General features: G+C 38.5%; 1 protein-coding gene across 2 annotated transcripts in view; it reads right to left on the bottom strand.

Moving 5' to 3' along the window:
- The window catches only part of ZSWIM6 (zinc finger SWIM-type containing 6), a 121117-nt gene that overhangs the window by 14683 nt on the left and 91958 nt on the right, over positions 1-14476 (bottom strand). The window contains exons 5-10 of one of the 2 annotated variants that reach the window (XM_054397385.1): positions 10852-11031; positions 9163-9339; positions 8715-8861; positions 5684-5830; positions 3398-3658; positions 101-236 (exon numbers count right to left, since the gene is read on the bottom strand). In XM_054397385.1, the coding sequence (XP_054253360.1) occupies positions 101-236; positions 3398-3658; positions 5684-5830; positions 8715-8861; positions 9163-9339; positions 10852-11031 (1048 nt within the window). The remainder of the gene's footprint in view (positions 1-100; positions 237-3397; positions 3659-5683; positions 5831-8714; positions 8862-9162; positions 9340-10851; positions 11032-14476) is intronic. The other variant, XM_054397386.1, reaches the window with a different exon arrangement.

Below are 14476 nucleotides of genomic sequence, written 5' to 3'. Positions count from 1 at the left end.
CTTCTTAAAGGGAAGAATGCTCCTTTTAGAAAAAAAGGCTAGGCCAAGCTTCTTCCTCTTTCCCCAACACCTTGTGCTCTTTCAACTGATGAGTACTTACCGCATGGCTCTCAGTGCAGTTTTGTATGCTAATTCAGCATCATGAGGTAGGAGAGAGGTGAAGAGATACTTGGCAAATGTGTGCATTGGAACGCTCTCTCGATGGATGACTTCACCTAAACCACTGTATGGTCCAGCTGTGGGAAACAGAAAGAGAACATCATGATTTACATACTGTTAAAACTAATTTTCTAGGCCTTTAAAAGCATTCACTATACCTTCAGTTAGAATTAGTATTCAGACAGAGTTTGCTGCACAAGAGGTAACATGGTATTTCCTATGAAATGTGTTATGCGTATCACACATATACCATGTGTTACAAGTATATTAAATACCATATATTATTTGAGACCACAAAAGACTGCAAATTGCATAGGACTGAGCACCCTACCAGTGCACATAAAAATGACAGAATGGTTCCAGCACTCTACAGGGCTCATTCTGTAAAGCCTATAGTACACAAAAAGGAGAAAGTGATAATCCTAGCGCTGCCTCCACATAGCTACATTGTGCATTTGAATACCTACATGCCCTGTAAGTGCACAACTGCTTTATCACAAATCCATCAGGAAAAAAAAAAAGGAATGGTTGCAGTGGAAAAACGTGTATCTTCAATTAAAGTTACATGACCAATCACCACAGCAGCACCTGATCCCTGCTAATGCCTCACCTGATATTAGGCATTTAAATAAACCTTTGGTCCAGACCTGATCTCTAGAAAAGACTACATCAGATCTTGTACCAAAGCTGGTTTTGTCAGTCCATTATAGCCAAAAACCCGTTTGTCCTGGCAACGCTATCCCCATTTTTGGAGCAATAGATTTTGCTCACAGTCAGTGCAGCCAGCATTAATATTTCAACTTCTTAACAGCAGTGTCAGGATGGCAAGAACAAAAAGTCAAGTCCAACTGTTGCCCTGATGAGTTCTGAATGTTTGTAGTGCATATGAATCCCATTTTTACATTTTCCCTGCAACCTAAGGATTGTTAGAGGGAAAAGTATTTCAAACCATTTTTCACTAGTGACTAGAGGTTCAAGCATTAAATGCTGTTAGATACAGAGTATGAGTATCACGTTAAGTATAAGTAGATTGTTATTACAGAGAAGCAGTCAGCAGTCCTACAAGCTACTACTTCTACTGAAGGCTCCAACCCACCACACTTGGATGGGCAACAGCATACTCCCCCCACCATCCCTTGAGCAAACACTCAGAACTCAGAATGACCACACAAACACACTTATTCGGTGCAGCCATGTCAATTAAATTGCAGCCAGCACCGTTTAAAACTCACATGGCCGACTCTACACTGAAGCACACAAAGTGAGCAGACGAGGAGAAACAGCCAAGCTGCTTCAGCAATGTTTTTCTGACCAATGCCTTAGCACAACAAGCAAAGATAAAAATCACTAGGCATGAAAAAATTCTGAGCTCCATAGGTGGGCATTTCTGAAGACTGGGGCTGATTACAATGGAAATGTCAGTGAAGATTTAGTAGGTGACAGTGTATCTCATAATTATTTAAAATGAAGTTGAAAGCCATTCAAAACTAACTGGCATTGCTTCAATGAAAGAAGCCATTTCATCTGTGTTGCCAGTTGGTGGTCCAGTCAGAAACTCAGCTGGGACACGAAGAATACATGACAACACATTTATATGAAAATATATTCTGCCATTAACTTAGCAGTCAAGCAAAAAATTAGAACAGCTCTTGTGAAACAGTCTTAGGTTCCTCTTTCCCACGCACTCAAATGGTAGCTACATACAACATCCATTAATCTGCATTAACAGCATAGAAATCAGCTTAATATTGGATTAGGCTTTCTTTATTACATCTACAAGACTTTAACTACACAAACACAATTGATACAATTAGTATCTTAAATCACTGCAGTTTCTACTTCATGTGAGCTGATAGTTTTGCCTATCCTGGAATAAAATGCAGCTATGCAGGAAAGCCAGGTTTCTCAGTACACAGAAATGCATTGTTGCATGCTGCTCATCACAGCAGTTTTGTAGGTGGTCATATTAGATTTCCTGCTGTGATTACTTGTTTACTACTCTAGGAAAACATTTTTTAAAATGTAGTGATCAAATCAGTAAACAAGAATTATCTTATGACGCTTTAGAGAAATCCTGCCTTTTCTTCATGATTTTATAATCCACAGGATCCCTTTATGGTGGTTAACAGCTGAATCCAGTGAGTAGCCACAGCAGCAATATAGCCACACTGTAACAGAAACTCTCCATATGGTGTGGCTTCTCTGGAGTTTCAAATTGCACCACGAGTAAGTAACAAAGTCCTTAAGGATCAGGGCAAAAATAGTGAATCCAAGCTGAGAACTCTAAACAATATACGGCACCTCTTCCATTACAGAGAAAGTTTTGAAAGAAAAATGTATTTTGGAAAGAAAGCAAAACCAGACTGCTGTGTAACAATCTTCATAACTTACCTACAGCAATAGCATACTCCCCCCACCATCCCTTGAGCAAACACTCAGAACTTTGACCATGCCTTTGGCTAATTAGTTCCTCTAAAGCTCTTGCTTTCATTTGAAATAACAGAAATGTGAGCTCAGAATGCATGAGGCTGCTCTCTGAAAAGAAGGCTGAAGTGCTACCTATATTATATCTTTCTAAAAGCCAAGGCAAAAGATGCACTTTTTGGTATAGACTTTTATTGCAACACACCAGCTAATTGCCACACACAAATTGTCTTGGTCAAAATTCAGTAACAAGACTAGGCCTTAAACCTCAGTGTTTGACCACATATTTTGATATTCATGTATGACACAAACTTCAAAGGCGTTTTTTCCTATTGCTACACATAAAATGTTACATTTATATCCCAGCAATTCCAAGTGAATTTTCTGAGCTCCTCACTTGGGGACCAAGATTGAAAATCTTCACACATTTACAAAGCTGCCAGGTCCTTTTTCAGGACACAAGGGTACTCAAAATTTTGCTGTCTGGAAAATGTTGATGATACTGATGTCTGTATTACTTAATTGTCAGCTTCGGCTGTATAATCAAGATACTGAGATTATGATAAGCAACAAATTTAAAGAACAAAATGCAATCAAAGTGTTGAGCTTACAGCGCAATAGACACCTTATCTTTATAGTCCTATAATATCTAAAGTATGTTTGATTTTAATGAAAGACTGGAAACAAAACTTCGTTTGAGTTGTACATAGAAAAAATATGGAGTTTGAAAGGCAGTTTCCACAGCAATAGCAGTTCTGTGTGCTTGAGTAAGTGAAGATAGTTTAAAGAGCAGTTAGCATCTATATTAAGCTACCTTCTAACAGGAAGACTGCTTGTTTTCGAAAAATCTTCACCAGAGAATCATCCAATTCAATTTCCTGTAGCTTAGAAATGAGCTGCTCTTCATTTCGACAAACCTTCTCTTGTGCATATAAACCATCTGGCATTATTCGTTGCTGTCCCAGCCCTATCAATGCTACTTCCACAGCCAGTGTTAAATAAGATTCCCCTTCTTCTAAGAACTTATGTGCAGGCAGGTGCTGGTACTCCAGAGATTTGCATTGCCCCATGTTCTCTGTAAGGTGACAAAGAAAGCAAAACACATCATCAAATCATTCTTAACATATAATCTGCCCACAATGCCACACATACAAATGCTTCCTCTGTATAATTATTTTTCAAATTATTTAAATTAGTAGCACAATCTTAAAATCCAATGATCCAATCTAAAATATCTCATCCAATTCCACATGGCAGAAATAAACACACCGACTAGGTTTTAAATAACTCAATCAAGTAAAAATAAAAGTTTTCATTTTTAAACTCCACGATTTAGAGAAAGACAGCCTCTCCAGTTTTATGTTAATGACATCAGAATTGGAAGACTGAATTCAATTTTTCCCCCCCCACTCATTTCTGGATCTCCTTGAAGGCTTGTTTTATAAGAGGTAGGGAAAGGTGCTCATTCACCTGCATAGATTTGCTTGAAGCCATTAGGAATTTCCAAACACAGTAAGCCTGGGAACTCCACAACTTTAAAGCATCTTCTGTTCGTTAGTGCTCTTTTCAGGTTTGTTACTTGTTACAGTTGGATTTATGATAAGTGTACATTACTAATACTAGAAATTCTTCTTTTAGGAAAGATTACAAGCAAATTCCAAAGAAACCAAGCCATATACATGTCTATAAGGAAGTTATTTCCCACACATACTGGTTCCATTTCATGGGGTTTGTCTCTGGGTTTTGTTTGTTTGTTTAATAAGTGCAAAGGACCCGATTTACGATTTCTTTCAAGTAAAATTATATTCCTTTCGATTAGAAGTTTCGTTTAAATTTCTTTCAATTAAAAGTTCTTCCATAATTGGGGGATATAGGAAATGTGTTGAAGAAAATCTAACTGAATAAAAGGAGTTCTGAGGCAAAGCCACAAAAAGACTACAGATGTGCATACAAAAGAGCTGCGGGAAGTGGCATAAATTCAGTTTCTGTCCACACGAGTGATGAGAAGAAGCTACTACTGAGGTGAGAAGAAGTTACTACAGAAGAGGCTGAGGCCAAGGAATGAATCAGTTATGCTCCTGGGAATGAACTACTGAAATTAAAATCCTATCCTAACTCATGTATTGATACTGCAACACTACTTTCCCATTAATACCATTTATAGACTACATATGTGATCAATTTTAAGTGGTCATCCATTTGTATTATTGTGTAAACTACATCTAAGAACTCCTCTAGCACTCTGGGCTGCATTAGGAGAAGCATTGCCAGCAGGTCAAAGAAGGTTATCCTTTCCCTCTGCTCAGCACTGACTGAGTCCACACGTTGAGCAGCGTGTCCAGTTGTGGGTTCCCCAGCACATGGACGTACTGGAGCAGATTCAGTGTGGGGCCACAAAGATGATTAAAGGACTGCAGTATCTCTCATATAATGAGAGTGAGAAAGGTGGGATTTCTTAACCTCAAAAAGAGAAGGCTCAGGAGGATCTTACAAAAGTAGATAAATATTTGAAAGGAAACTGTAAAGAACACCATGACAGTCTCCTCTCAGTGGTTTCCTGTGACAGAACAAGAGGCTATGGGCACAAACTGAAATACAGGAAATTCTACCTGAGCATAAGAAAACATTTTTGAATACTGCAAGAGGTTGCCAAGAAATGTACTGTGTTCATTCTTGGAGTTATTAAAAACTCAACTGAACACAGTCCTGGGCAATGTGTTCTAGGTGATGCTGTTCTGAGCAGAGCAGGTGGACTAGATCTCCAGATGTGTTGTCCAAACTCAGCACTTCTGTGATCCTGCAAACTTTCTCAGAAACACGACAGAACAATCCATGTGGAAAAGACTGCTACTAAAGAATCTTACTTGGTTTTATTTCCAGTGTGAAGCATGGAATTGTGTTCAAGAATGAGGAACCGGTAATTTAAGTGCTTTCATATTTTACTTTAAGTATTTTATTTCTCTTGTGTTTTCTTAGGGAATGCAAATGTGAGTTTTTCCACTATACAAACAATAGCTTTTAAATCTGGTTCAGAAAGGCAAGACAGAAAAATTGTCCAGTAAATTAAGGTGCATAGAATGTTTCCTTTGTTTGGCCTTACCCATGAAGTCTGAGAATCCATGGAAGCTCTCATCATCCACCCTGCAGGCTTCCATCAGGCTACTGAAGAGGGTGCCAATGGGGTCCAAGGGATGTCCCACCCAACCTTCAAGATTTGTTATTGAGGTTACTCCTCGGTGAAGAAGTTCTGTGACAGAAAAGGTGGAGGGAGTTATGAACGCATGTAAGTCCCTCAAAATAATTATAAAGTGATTAAAATGACCTTGGTAGAGAATTCAAAATATTGCAGTAGCTTTTGCTTAGAAGAATAAAGCATTTTTCAGGGTGAGTTCACTGCCCTTTATGAACTTGTTAAAACAGGAAAAAAAGAATAATGGCCAAGTGGTTTGAGCACTAGCAAAGTGCCTTATGGGTCAAAATCTCTAACTTGATACCAGTAACTCTTCTGAAAGTATCTGCTGATAATTACAGCAGATAACTCTTTTTGGCAAAATATATACACCAGTTTTCCCACTTAAAAAAGACATAGTACCATTTTGACATTTTAAGTTAATATGAAAGAAATGAAAAAAATCATAAAATACGTTCCAATTTAATAAAATATAATAAGCTTATCCCACATCTAAATATTTTTAAAATAACAAACTCAGGGTGGCATGTCCTTTTTAAAAACACAAAGAAAGTTTAAATTATGTATACAAGGAAAAGAAATGTCTTTTGAGTAGACCAAGAGCATTTTTGTCATTCTAAATTTTCAATTAAAAAATACCCTCATGGATACTTTTGTTTGTGGCCCTCACTCACCATTCAATTAGAACATGAAAAAAAATTGTTTAGCACAGTGAATTGAAAGATGTGTGATTGTGGTAACAGATGTTAGGGATTCCATGAGTCCTTTCTTTTACCAACAGTCTCATGACAACAGCTCTCTTTGACTACAACTCTCAACTTTTTTCCTTCTAGATACACACACAACTGAACTATGAAAGATCAGATAAATTGTGGGCCACCATTTAGAAATGGTATACAAGTCGCTATGGATGTTCTGTTTCTCTGTGTGTTACACACTAACTTGTATCTATCCGCCCCTGCTCTCCTTCACAAAGTGTCATCTTTCCAAATAACCATAGGAATTGCCATAGAGCTCTGAAATCCTGTTTTTGCCTGTCTAAATATATGGGGCTAAAAAAACAAAACAGTCACACTTTCAGAAGGGTGCTGTTTAGTTTTGTTGTTTTTTCAAAGAATCCACCAATACACAGTATGAAAAATAAACAAGTAAAACACTGTCTTACTATCTTACTAACAACACTGACTTACTAACATTATTTGTTAGTTACAGGCAAGTAACATTACCCAAAAGGAATAATTACAGTGACTTCTAACTGACTTATTGCGCCTACTTATGAGCCTCACTCTGTCATGCCAAACAAAGGCTTCAGTCCTTCAGTCACGTAGATTTTTAGCTTTACGTCATTCAAGTGGTTTCATAGACGTCAGATCAGTCACATGAATACAAGCCAAGCTGAAGCATGTGGCCTTTGCTGAACTAAAATCTAAAGCTGGGCTGTAGCTGCAGAATTCATCTGCTTACAGAGGAGACTGACATATTTTGTGGCTTTAAGTCTTTAAAAAATCCCAAACATAAGAGGAAAAAAATAAAAAAAATCAGCAAGTGACAAAACAACATCAGAGAAGGACAGATTACATTTCATGCACTCCAGTTTTATTTTATAATAGCATAGTATTAGTTGTCAGATAGAGAAACTGCTCACAGGGAAAGGAATTTAACAGAACTATTGACTATCTCAATACTGCATTAGCAACTGGGAATGAAGAAGACAAGTACACTTGCAGCAGACCCTTCACACCTACTAGTGGTACTTAAACACACACAGCTTAGCCACTCTGAGAAGCTAGAAAAGCTTTTAAGGAAATACATTAAGAAAAGACATATGATAAAAAGACTTAGCAAGTTATCCTATGTAATAATATAAAGTTTTGTTCCAATATAAGATCCACAATGGTGCTCAAAAAAAAATCCCTTGTTCCTTGGATACCATAGAAAAAAAGGGAAAAAAAAGAAAAAGGAAAATAAATAAATGGAGGCACACAGGAACTGCAGGATAATTTTTTTAAAGTCAGATGTCCACATTGTCTTCTAAATAGTCATTTCTTGGAAGACATTTGCACATATACTTGAAAAATTTAAACATGGCTTCACACTGGTACTTTTGCCTATAATGCATGAGTATACACATAGGTAAGAGTAGAAACAAAGATCTAAAATAAAGTTTGGATTAAGGGATTCTTGTAGCAACTGAGAAAGTAGTTTCAGTTTTTCCACTTGCATTCTTTAACTACAAAACCATTTTCTTCTTCCACTGTCACTGCAAACTAATAACAAAGTTCAGTGAAGGATTATTTTGGGTAGCAAGAATCACATGGCATAGATGCTGTATCTGAATGTTCTCCCTCCCCACCAAAAAAAAGTTAAAAATAAAAAAATAGGGGGAGTGGTCAGAGGAACACCACAGAATATTTTATACAAAACTATGTTTCAAAAACAACCAAAACAAACAATCCATCTTCATTCAGAAACATTACAATTTTAAGCATCGTTAGAGACTTTTAGAACGAACTTCCAAACTGCAGACTTCACCTCATTGTTATCCTCTATGTCAACTTCAGGCTTACACCTCAGAAATATATAGTTCAGCTAAATTCTATGTCAGATCAGAAAAGGTATTTTGAACACCTGACATGCCAAATGCAAAGCTCTGTTTAAAAGCCTCTAAACTACACAGGGTGAATATTTTCACTATGTAACGAAAAAACCCTGATTGCAATAAAGGTGTCATATCTTTGCAGAAGGCAGAAGAGCCCTTGCCCTGCACAGCTCACAACCCAGCACACAGAAATTTCCAACATATGTCATAATATGACATTACCACTATGACAGTTTGGATAGAAGAGTCTTTCACTTTAGTTTCATAATCAGTTTTCTCACGCAAAATTCCAGCCCAGTGCTATTGTCACCTCACATGCCCTTCTCTCTTCCCCATATTTACCTTTCTTCTGAGTCCGAAACATTTCCAGCTGTTTCTGCTGCTGCCTTCTTAGTGTGTTAACAATAGCTATTGCTAGCCTCAGTGCTTCTCGTGGGTATCCATGAGATCGTAATGCATCCACCCTTGCACAGGCTGTAGGAACATGTTCTAAAATAGAGAAAATAATTGAGAAACAGCAATGCTTCCGTGTCTGCAATGGCCTGTTTTGCTAGGTTACTCAAAAAGGTCTTTTTGTTTGTTGGTTTGTTTGGGTTTTGTCTGCTCTTTTTTTTTTTTTTTTTTTTTAGCTATGCAAGGGAGACTTAGAGGACTACTCTTTGAGCCAGAACCTCAAGGGAGCTTCTGTTCTTTTTGCCAGGCTTTTCACTCATCTCCCCCCCAAAATAATGCCACAGAAAATGAACAAAGTAGCAAGTCATGGAAACGTCTTTCCGGTTTAGCCACTTACCATGCCAAAGAGGCCACCCGTGAGAGTCAAAGAGCAAGTTTTCAGTGTCGTCATGGTAACAGTAGTTGGTGTATAGGTCACTGCTGATAATGTGCTGTAAGTGGCTGTCCTGCCAGTGCAGATCGCATGCCTCAATGGCTCGAGTGAACACCGTCCGATGCGGCCTGTTCGATGAATCTGTCATTTTCACAAGTTCAGAAAGCTGCATCAGATTTTACTCATTCATATGTGAATCAGTCATTCACAGTATTCTTGTCCTCTGCCTATTCACAACTCCCCAACTGATGGCAGCCTGCCTTGTCCCCCTCTGCAGCAAGCAGCCTGCAGATGACATTTCAAGTCCTACCATTGCTCAACTTCCACTTTAGAGAGACCTACAAACCCACAGGCTCATGCTAAACAGGACTTTGCAGAGGGAACAGCTAGACTTGAAAGACATTCAATACCACATACAGAACTCTTCCAAAAACAAACCAGAAGGTGTATGACACAGCTACTCAAGCACCTCCAGTTTCTCTCCTCTTCAGATCCAAAGCTGCCAGGATTAGAGATAAACATCACATGAAAGATTTGTAGTCGTTCTCTTGGAGACTTGACATTAACTTTGAGCACCTGCATAGATTTTTTTGTTGTTGCCACAAACATATACAAAAACTGTAAATAATGTGAGGTACTGAGGCCAACGTTATCCTTACTGGACACCTTCCTATGGCAAAATTGCTCTCTTGACATGGCAGTACCTCTACCAATGTTTAAACACCTTGTCAGAATTACCACTAGGCTGCCCAGGTTGGATTGAACATCACAAGACACATAAAGCTATAAACATCTCTCTGCAGGGAGTTCTGTGCTGAATGAAATTCAGTCCCCAGCTAGCTGGATGATTTAAAAAGGAACCAAGTCCATTTTCTTTGTTGATAAGTTTTCAAGGGAAAAAAAGAAAGAAAAACCCACCTAAACCCTAAAATCTGCCACCTCCCAGCAATTTTAACTTTATCATAATTACGTGAAATAAGTATCAAAATACTGACATTTTTGAGGATTATTATTAGCTTTTTACCTAAGAAAATATCCTGTATCTTTCCCAGATATTAGCAAAGTATGTGTCTTTGCTTGAAGAGAAGTGGAGAAAGATTCTGTCAGATTTTAGATTGGAATGCATATTGAGTAAGAACAGACACCTTCTTCAGCACAGCAGTGTTGCCTCTGCGCACCTTCCCCCTGTGCCTGGCACTGCAGACTGCACATACAGAGCATAGCCCACAGATAGCTGATTCAGTTTCTCACACACTCCAGTTTCACGCAGCTGCAACAGATCTCGCTTTAAACAGGTATCAAAAGCTTTGTAAATTGCAAACAAAAACCCCAACACCAGAAGAAATATAAGATTACACTGAAGAAAAGAAACAGGCATACACAACATATTTAAGGGCATCCAGTTTTCATACAACATATATTTAGAAGCACCAAGTAGAAAGTTAGAAGACCTAGCTAAACACCAATACTAGCCTTGAAAACATTGCAGCCTCAGCACAAAAACCCCACCTGTTAATCCTTTCTGCAAGGACAGTATTAGTGAAAATAATTTTGACTTTCAATTCTCAACCAGAAAGTTGCTGAATTCTGCAAGGCTAGAGTGTAAGATAGGTTATGTTGTATGTTGCAGTCAGTGCACATGTTTAGGCTCACCTTGGTTAGCATTTGCACCCTGAGGCAAAGCATTGGTTAAATTGGGCAGCTCGTTTCCATGGTTTCCATCTTCCCACGGGCAAACATCCACACTGTTCCATTTTTTCAGCTGTTTTAGCCAACTGGCCTTCTGCTCCAACTTGCAGTGAGGGTTTAAGACTATACACATCCACAGAGCACCTGATTTTAAAAAAATTGCTAAATTATGTTTTCTATTAAAAATGCAGTAGCCAATGACCAATTGCAAACTTCTATACTGTAACACTTATTCTCCCCTCAAAGGCTACACTGCTTCTTCCCAGCCAGGTCTAACACCAAGTAAAATGACTTTATGATTGCAAAACTTTGGAACTGGCGTGGCCCATCTGAGGCAGTTGAAAGACAGTAGCAAGCCAACCTTCTCAATTAAAAAGCATGAAGAGGTCTTTTGTATTAGAAAATCCACAGCTCAAAATGTATGGCTCATCAGACAGGAACACCAGCAAAAGCATACAAGAATTCATATAAAGTTACATCAGGGAATTACCCAAGTTTTAATTCTAATTTTTGTACCAGAGGTGAATGTGGTTTTCTACAGATAAGAACTATGTACCTTTCAGCTTCACATTACAGGAACCAAAAAAGCACATTAGTAAGACATGTGTTTTGTAAAGTTACGTTTTGACACTCAGAACTCAGCAGAAATACTGCTGCTCATGTAACTCATTCTCAAACACACCCAGGGCTCAGAAATTCAGTAAACACTGGGTTTGTGCAGTCTGATAGAAATAGGGTATTTTTACGGCAATTACTTCAGTAATTTGGTTACACCAGAAAATTTGTTTTACATTTTCTGTTTACGGACATCAAAGGGAAAGCTAATTTGCATGGACATTTCACACATATCATCACTTCCTTTAAACCCCAGTGTTATGACATGCCCAAAGAGGGTCATTAGGATGATCAGAGGGCTGGAGCACCTCTCCTATGAGGACAGGCTGAGAGAGTTGGGGTTGTTCAGTTTGGAGAAGGCTCCAGGAGACCTTATTGTGGCCTTCCAATATCTGAAGGGGCCTACAAGAAAGCTGGGGAGAGACTTTTTAGGGTATTGTAGTGATAGGACTAGGAGGAATGGATCCAAGCTAGAGGACAGTAGATTTAGATTAGACGTCAGGAAAAAGTTCTTCACCATAACGGTGGTGAGATGCTGGAACAGGTTGCCCAGGGAGGTGATGGAAGCCTGATCCCTGGATCCAGCCAGGCTAGGCTGGATGTGACTCTGGGCAAGCTGATCCAGTGGAGGGTGTCTCTGCCCATGGCAGGGAGGTTGGAACTAGATGATCTTGGGGGTCCCTTCCAACCCTGACAGTTCTGTAATTATGTGACTTTCTTCAGACACTTGATGTGCTTCAATCTCCAAATGGAGACAAATTATTAAGCATCATTGCATTCAGCACTGCCCAATAACTACACTTCTTTGCAGTCTTCAAAACAAAACAGAACATGGAGCATATTGGATAGCCTTAGAGAACAGTTAACTTGGGCTGGCTTATTTACTTTCAAAATAAAGTATCACTTGAAGGCACTAAGGAGAAACTGTACCTCTAAGCATCTAAGAAAAAGTGCAATTTAATACTTTATAACTAGATTGCCAGTGTTTTCAAACTGAAGCAAAACCAAAGTGGACTATCTTAACTGCACTTGGTAAGTACTTCAATCAAAGCAGAACACACACACACACACACTACTGGTAACATCACACCCCTACAAAATGTATGGCTTTTTCCATGTCTCAAACATCACTAGAGGCAAAGAAATTCACTTCTTTCTTCAGAAGCTCCATTATGTACATGGTACATCTAAGAGACAGAAGAGGGAAGAGACAGACCAAAGTACTGAAATTTTTTAAGTTTACCTCTTTAAACCAAAGATGTTTCATCAAGCATAAGTACATTGTTAGCAGCAGTTGTCTCAGGAACCCGGGCTATCATTATGCAAATGAATGCTTATCCCATACAAAAGATAAGGCTTACAAAAAAATGAACCACAGATATTCATAGTATGTGGGGAAGGTATCCATTTCCAGTGTCTTCAGCATGGAAACTGCTGGTGACAACAATCTATACTCGGGTTGCCCAAAATACCTTTCCAATGCTCTTGAGTTTACCTGTATAACTAGATTTAATGATGTAACCAATGCTACCTGTCTCATTGAATACACAAACAAACAAAAAAAACCCCAACCAAACAAGACCCCTCAAAACAAAAGAGAGAATGCTTCTATGCTTACATACTGTTTTGGTCTGTAACACAGCTCCCTCTTGTTCCTGTCTGTGCCTCTGCAGGCAACAGGTACTTTTTCATACTGTTTCTCAGCAGGCTGATATCTTTGTTCCTAAGCTACTTGACACTAAACCACAAGTAAAGATCCACCTTGGACGTACATCTTTCCAGCAGAAAACTCATCACAGCACAGTGACAAAATGATCACAAACCACTATATAAAAATTACTCCGCCAAAAGATTACTGTAAAATAAGACACACTGTGACTCCAATTTGAAACTAATTTCACAAGGAAATGAGCACTGGAACTGTCATATTGCAGTGAGGAATTGCCTATTGTGGTTCCACGCTAATTCTCTTGACATGGAAAAAGCTAGGTTTGCTAAAACAGACCATTGGTTCACACAGCTCTCCTTCTGAAAGAACATGGTTGTCATTCATCTTTAGTGTGCCTTACAACACAAAAAAAAAAAAAAAAGGAAAAAGTTACATTACTGGTTTAGTTAATACACTCCTTCCTTGTACATGAAAGGGAACACAAGTACCTTTTTGTTTCTCAGTAAACACCACTACCTTTGAATTCATGGGGTAGAAAGACAGCATGCCTTTATAATAATTATGATTCAAATATGCAAACTGAAAAACATTAAGAAGCATTCAGTCACTGTGAAAGTAAGTGTTGTAATAATTACACATCCTGTTTATGCATGTATTCATGAAGACAAAGGAAGTGCATACAGACTAAACATTGCCCAGTTTTCATAAATCCTGAAGACTTTACTCTTGCCCCAGTAAATAGGAAGATTTTAGTGGGGTCTTAAGACACTGACCATGACTGAAGATCCAGTGTACAGTTCTGTTTGACTGATTACAAGTCTTCCTGAGACATCTCCTTCTCCTACAGTTATGCTACCTTGTTAGGGTTGCTGTGTTGCTAAACTTGGGTCAGCATTTCTGCATTCACAATGCTGTGTAATCAACAGTGGAGACTTGGTTGTAACTTTGAAATTTTACCTTGAATACACTTAAGATCAATCTATTAATTCACAAAATTAAAACATTCAAGAACAAGATGCACACCCACTGTGACATTTCTTTGCTCTTACCTCTTAATTACACTCATCTCTTTCTTGAAAAACAAAACCCTATAAACTACTAGGAGAGCAGCATTTAATGATTTCAAAGAAAATGGAAGCAGGTAACCCAGATCATTCCTTTTGTGCAACAGTCAAATCTGCTTCAGAACTCGCGGCACACTTGCCACTCTGCCCCTTTTGAGACTAATCAATTCTTTTACAGAAGCATAATTTTCCAGCATTGGAAGTGTCATGAAAGAAACAGTATCAGGAGACAGAATCCATA

This window comes from Indicator indicator, chromosome Z (genome assembly GCF_027791375.1).
Source record: "Indicator indicator isolate 239-I01 chromosome Z, UM_Iind_1.1, whole genome shotgun sequence".
Taxonomy (NCBI): domain Eukaryota; kingdom Metazoa; phylum Chordata; class Aves; order Piciformes; family Indicatoridae; genus Indicator; species Indicator indicator.
The sequence above is the reverse complement of the archived record's forward strand: the minus strand, read 5'-3'. Positions and strand labels throughout refer to the sequence as shown.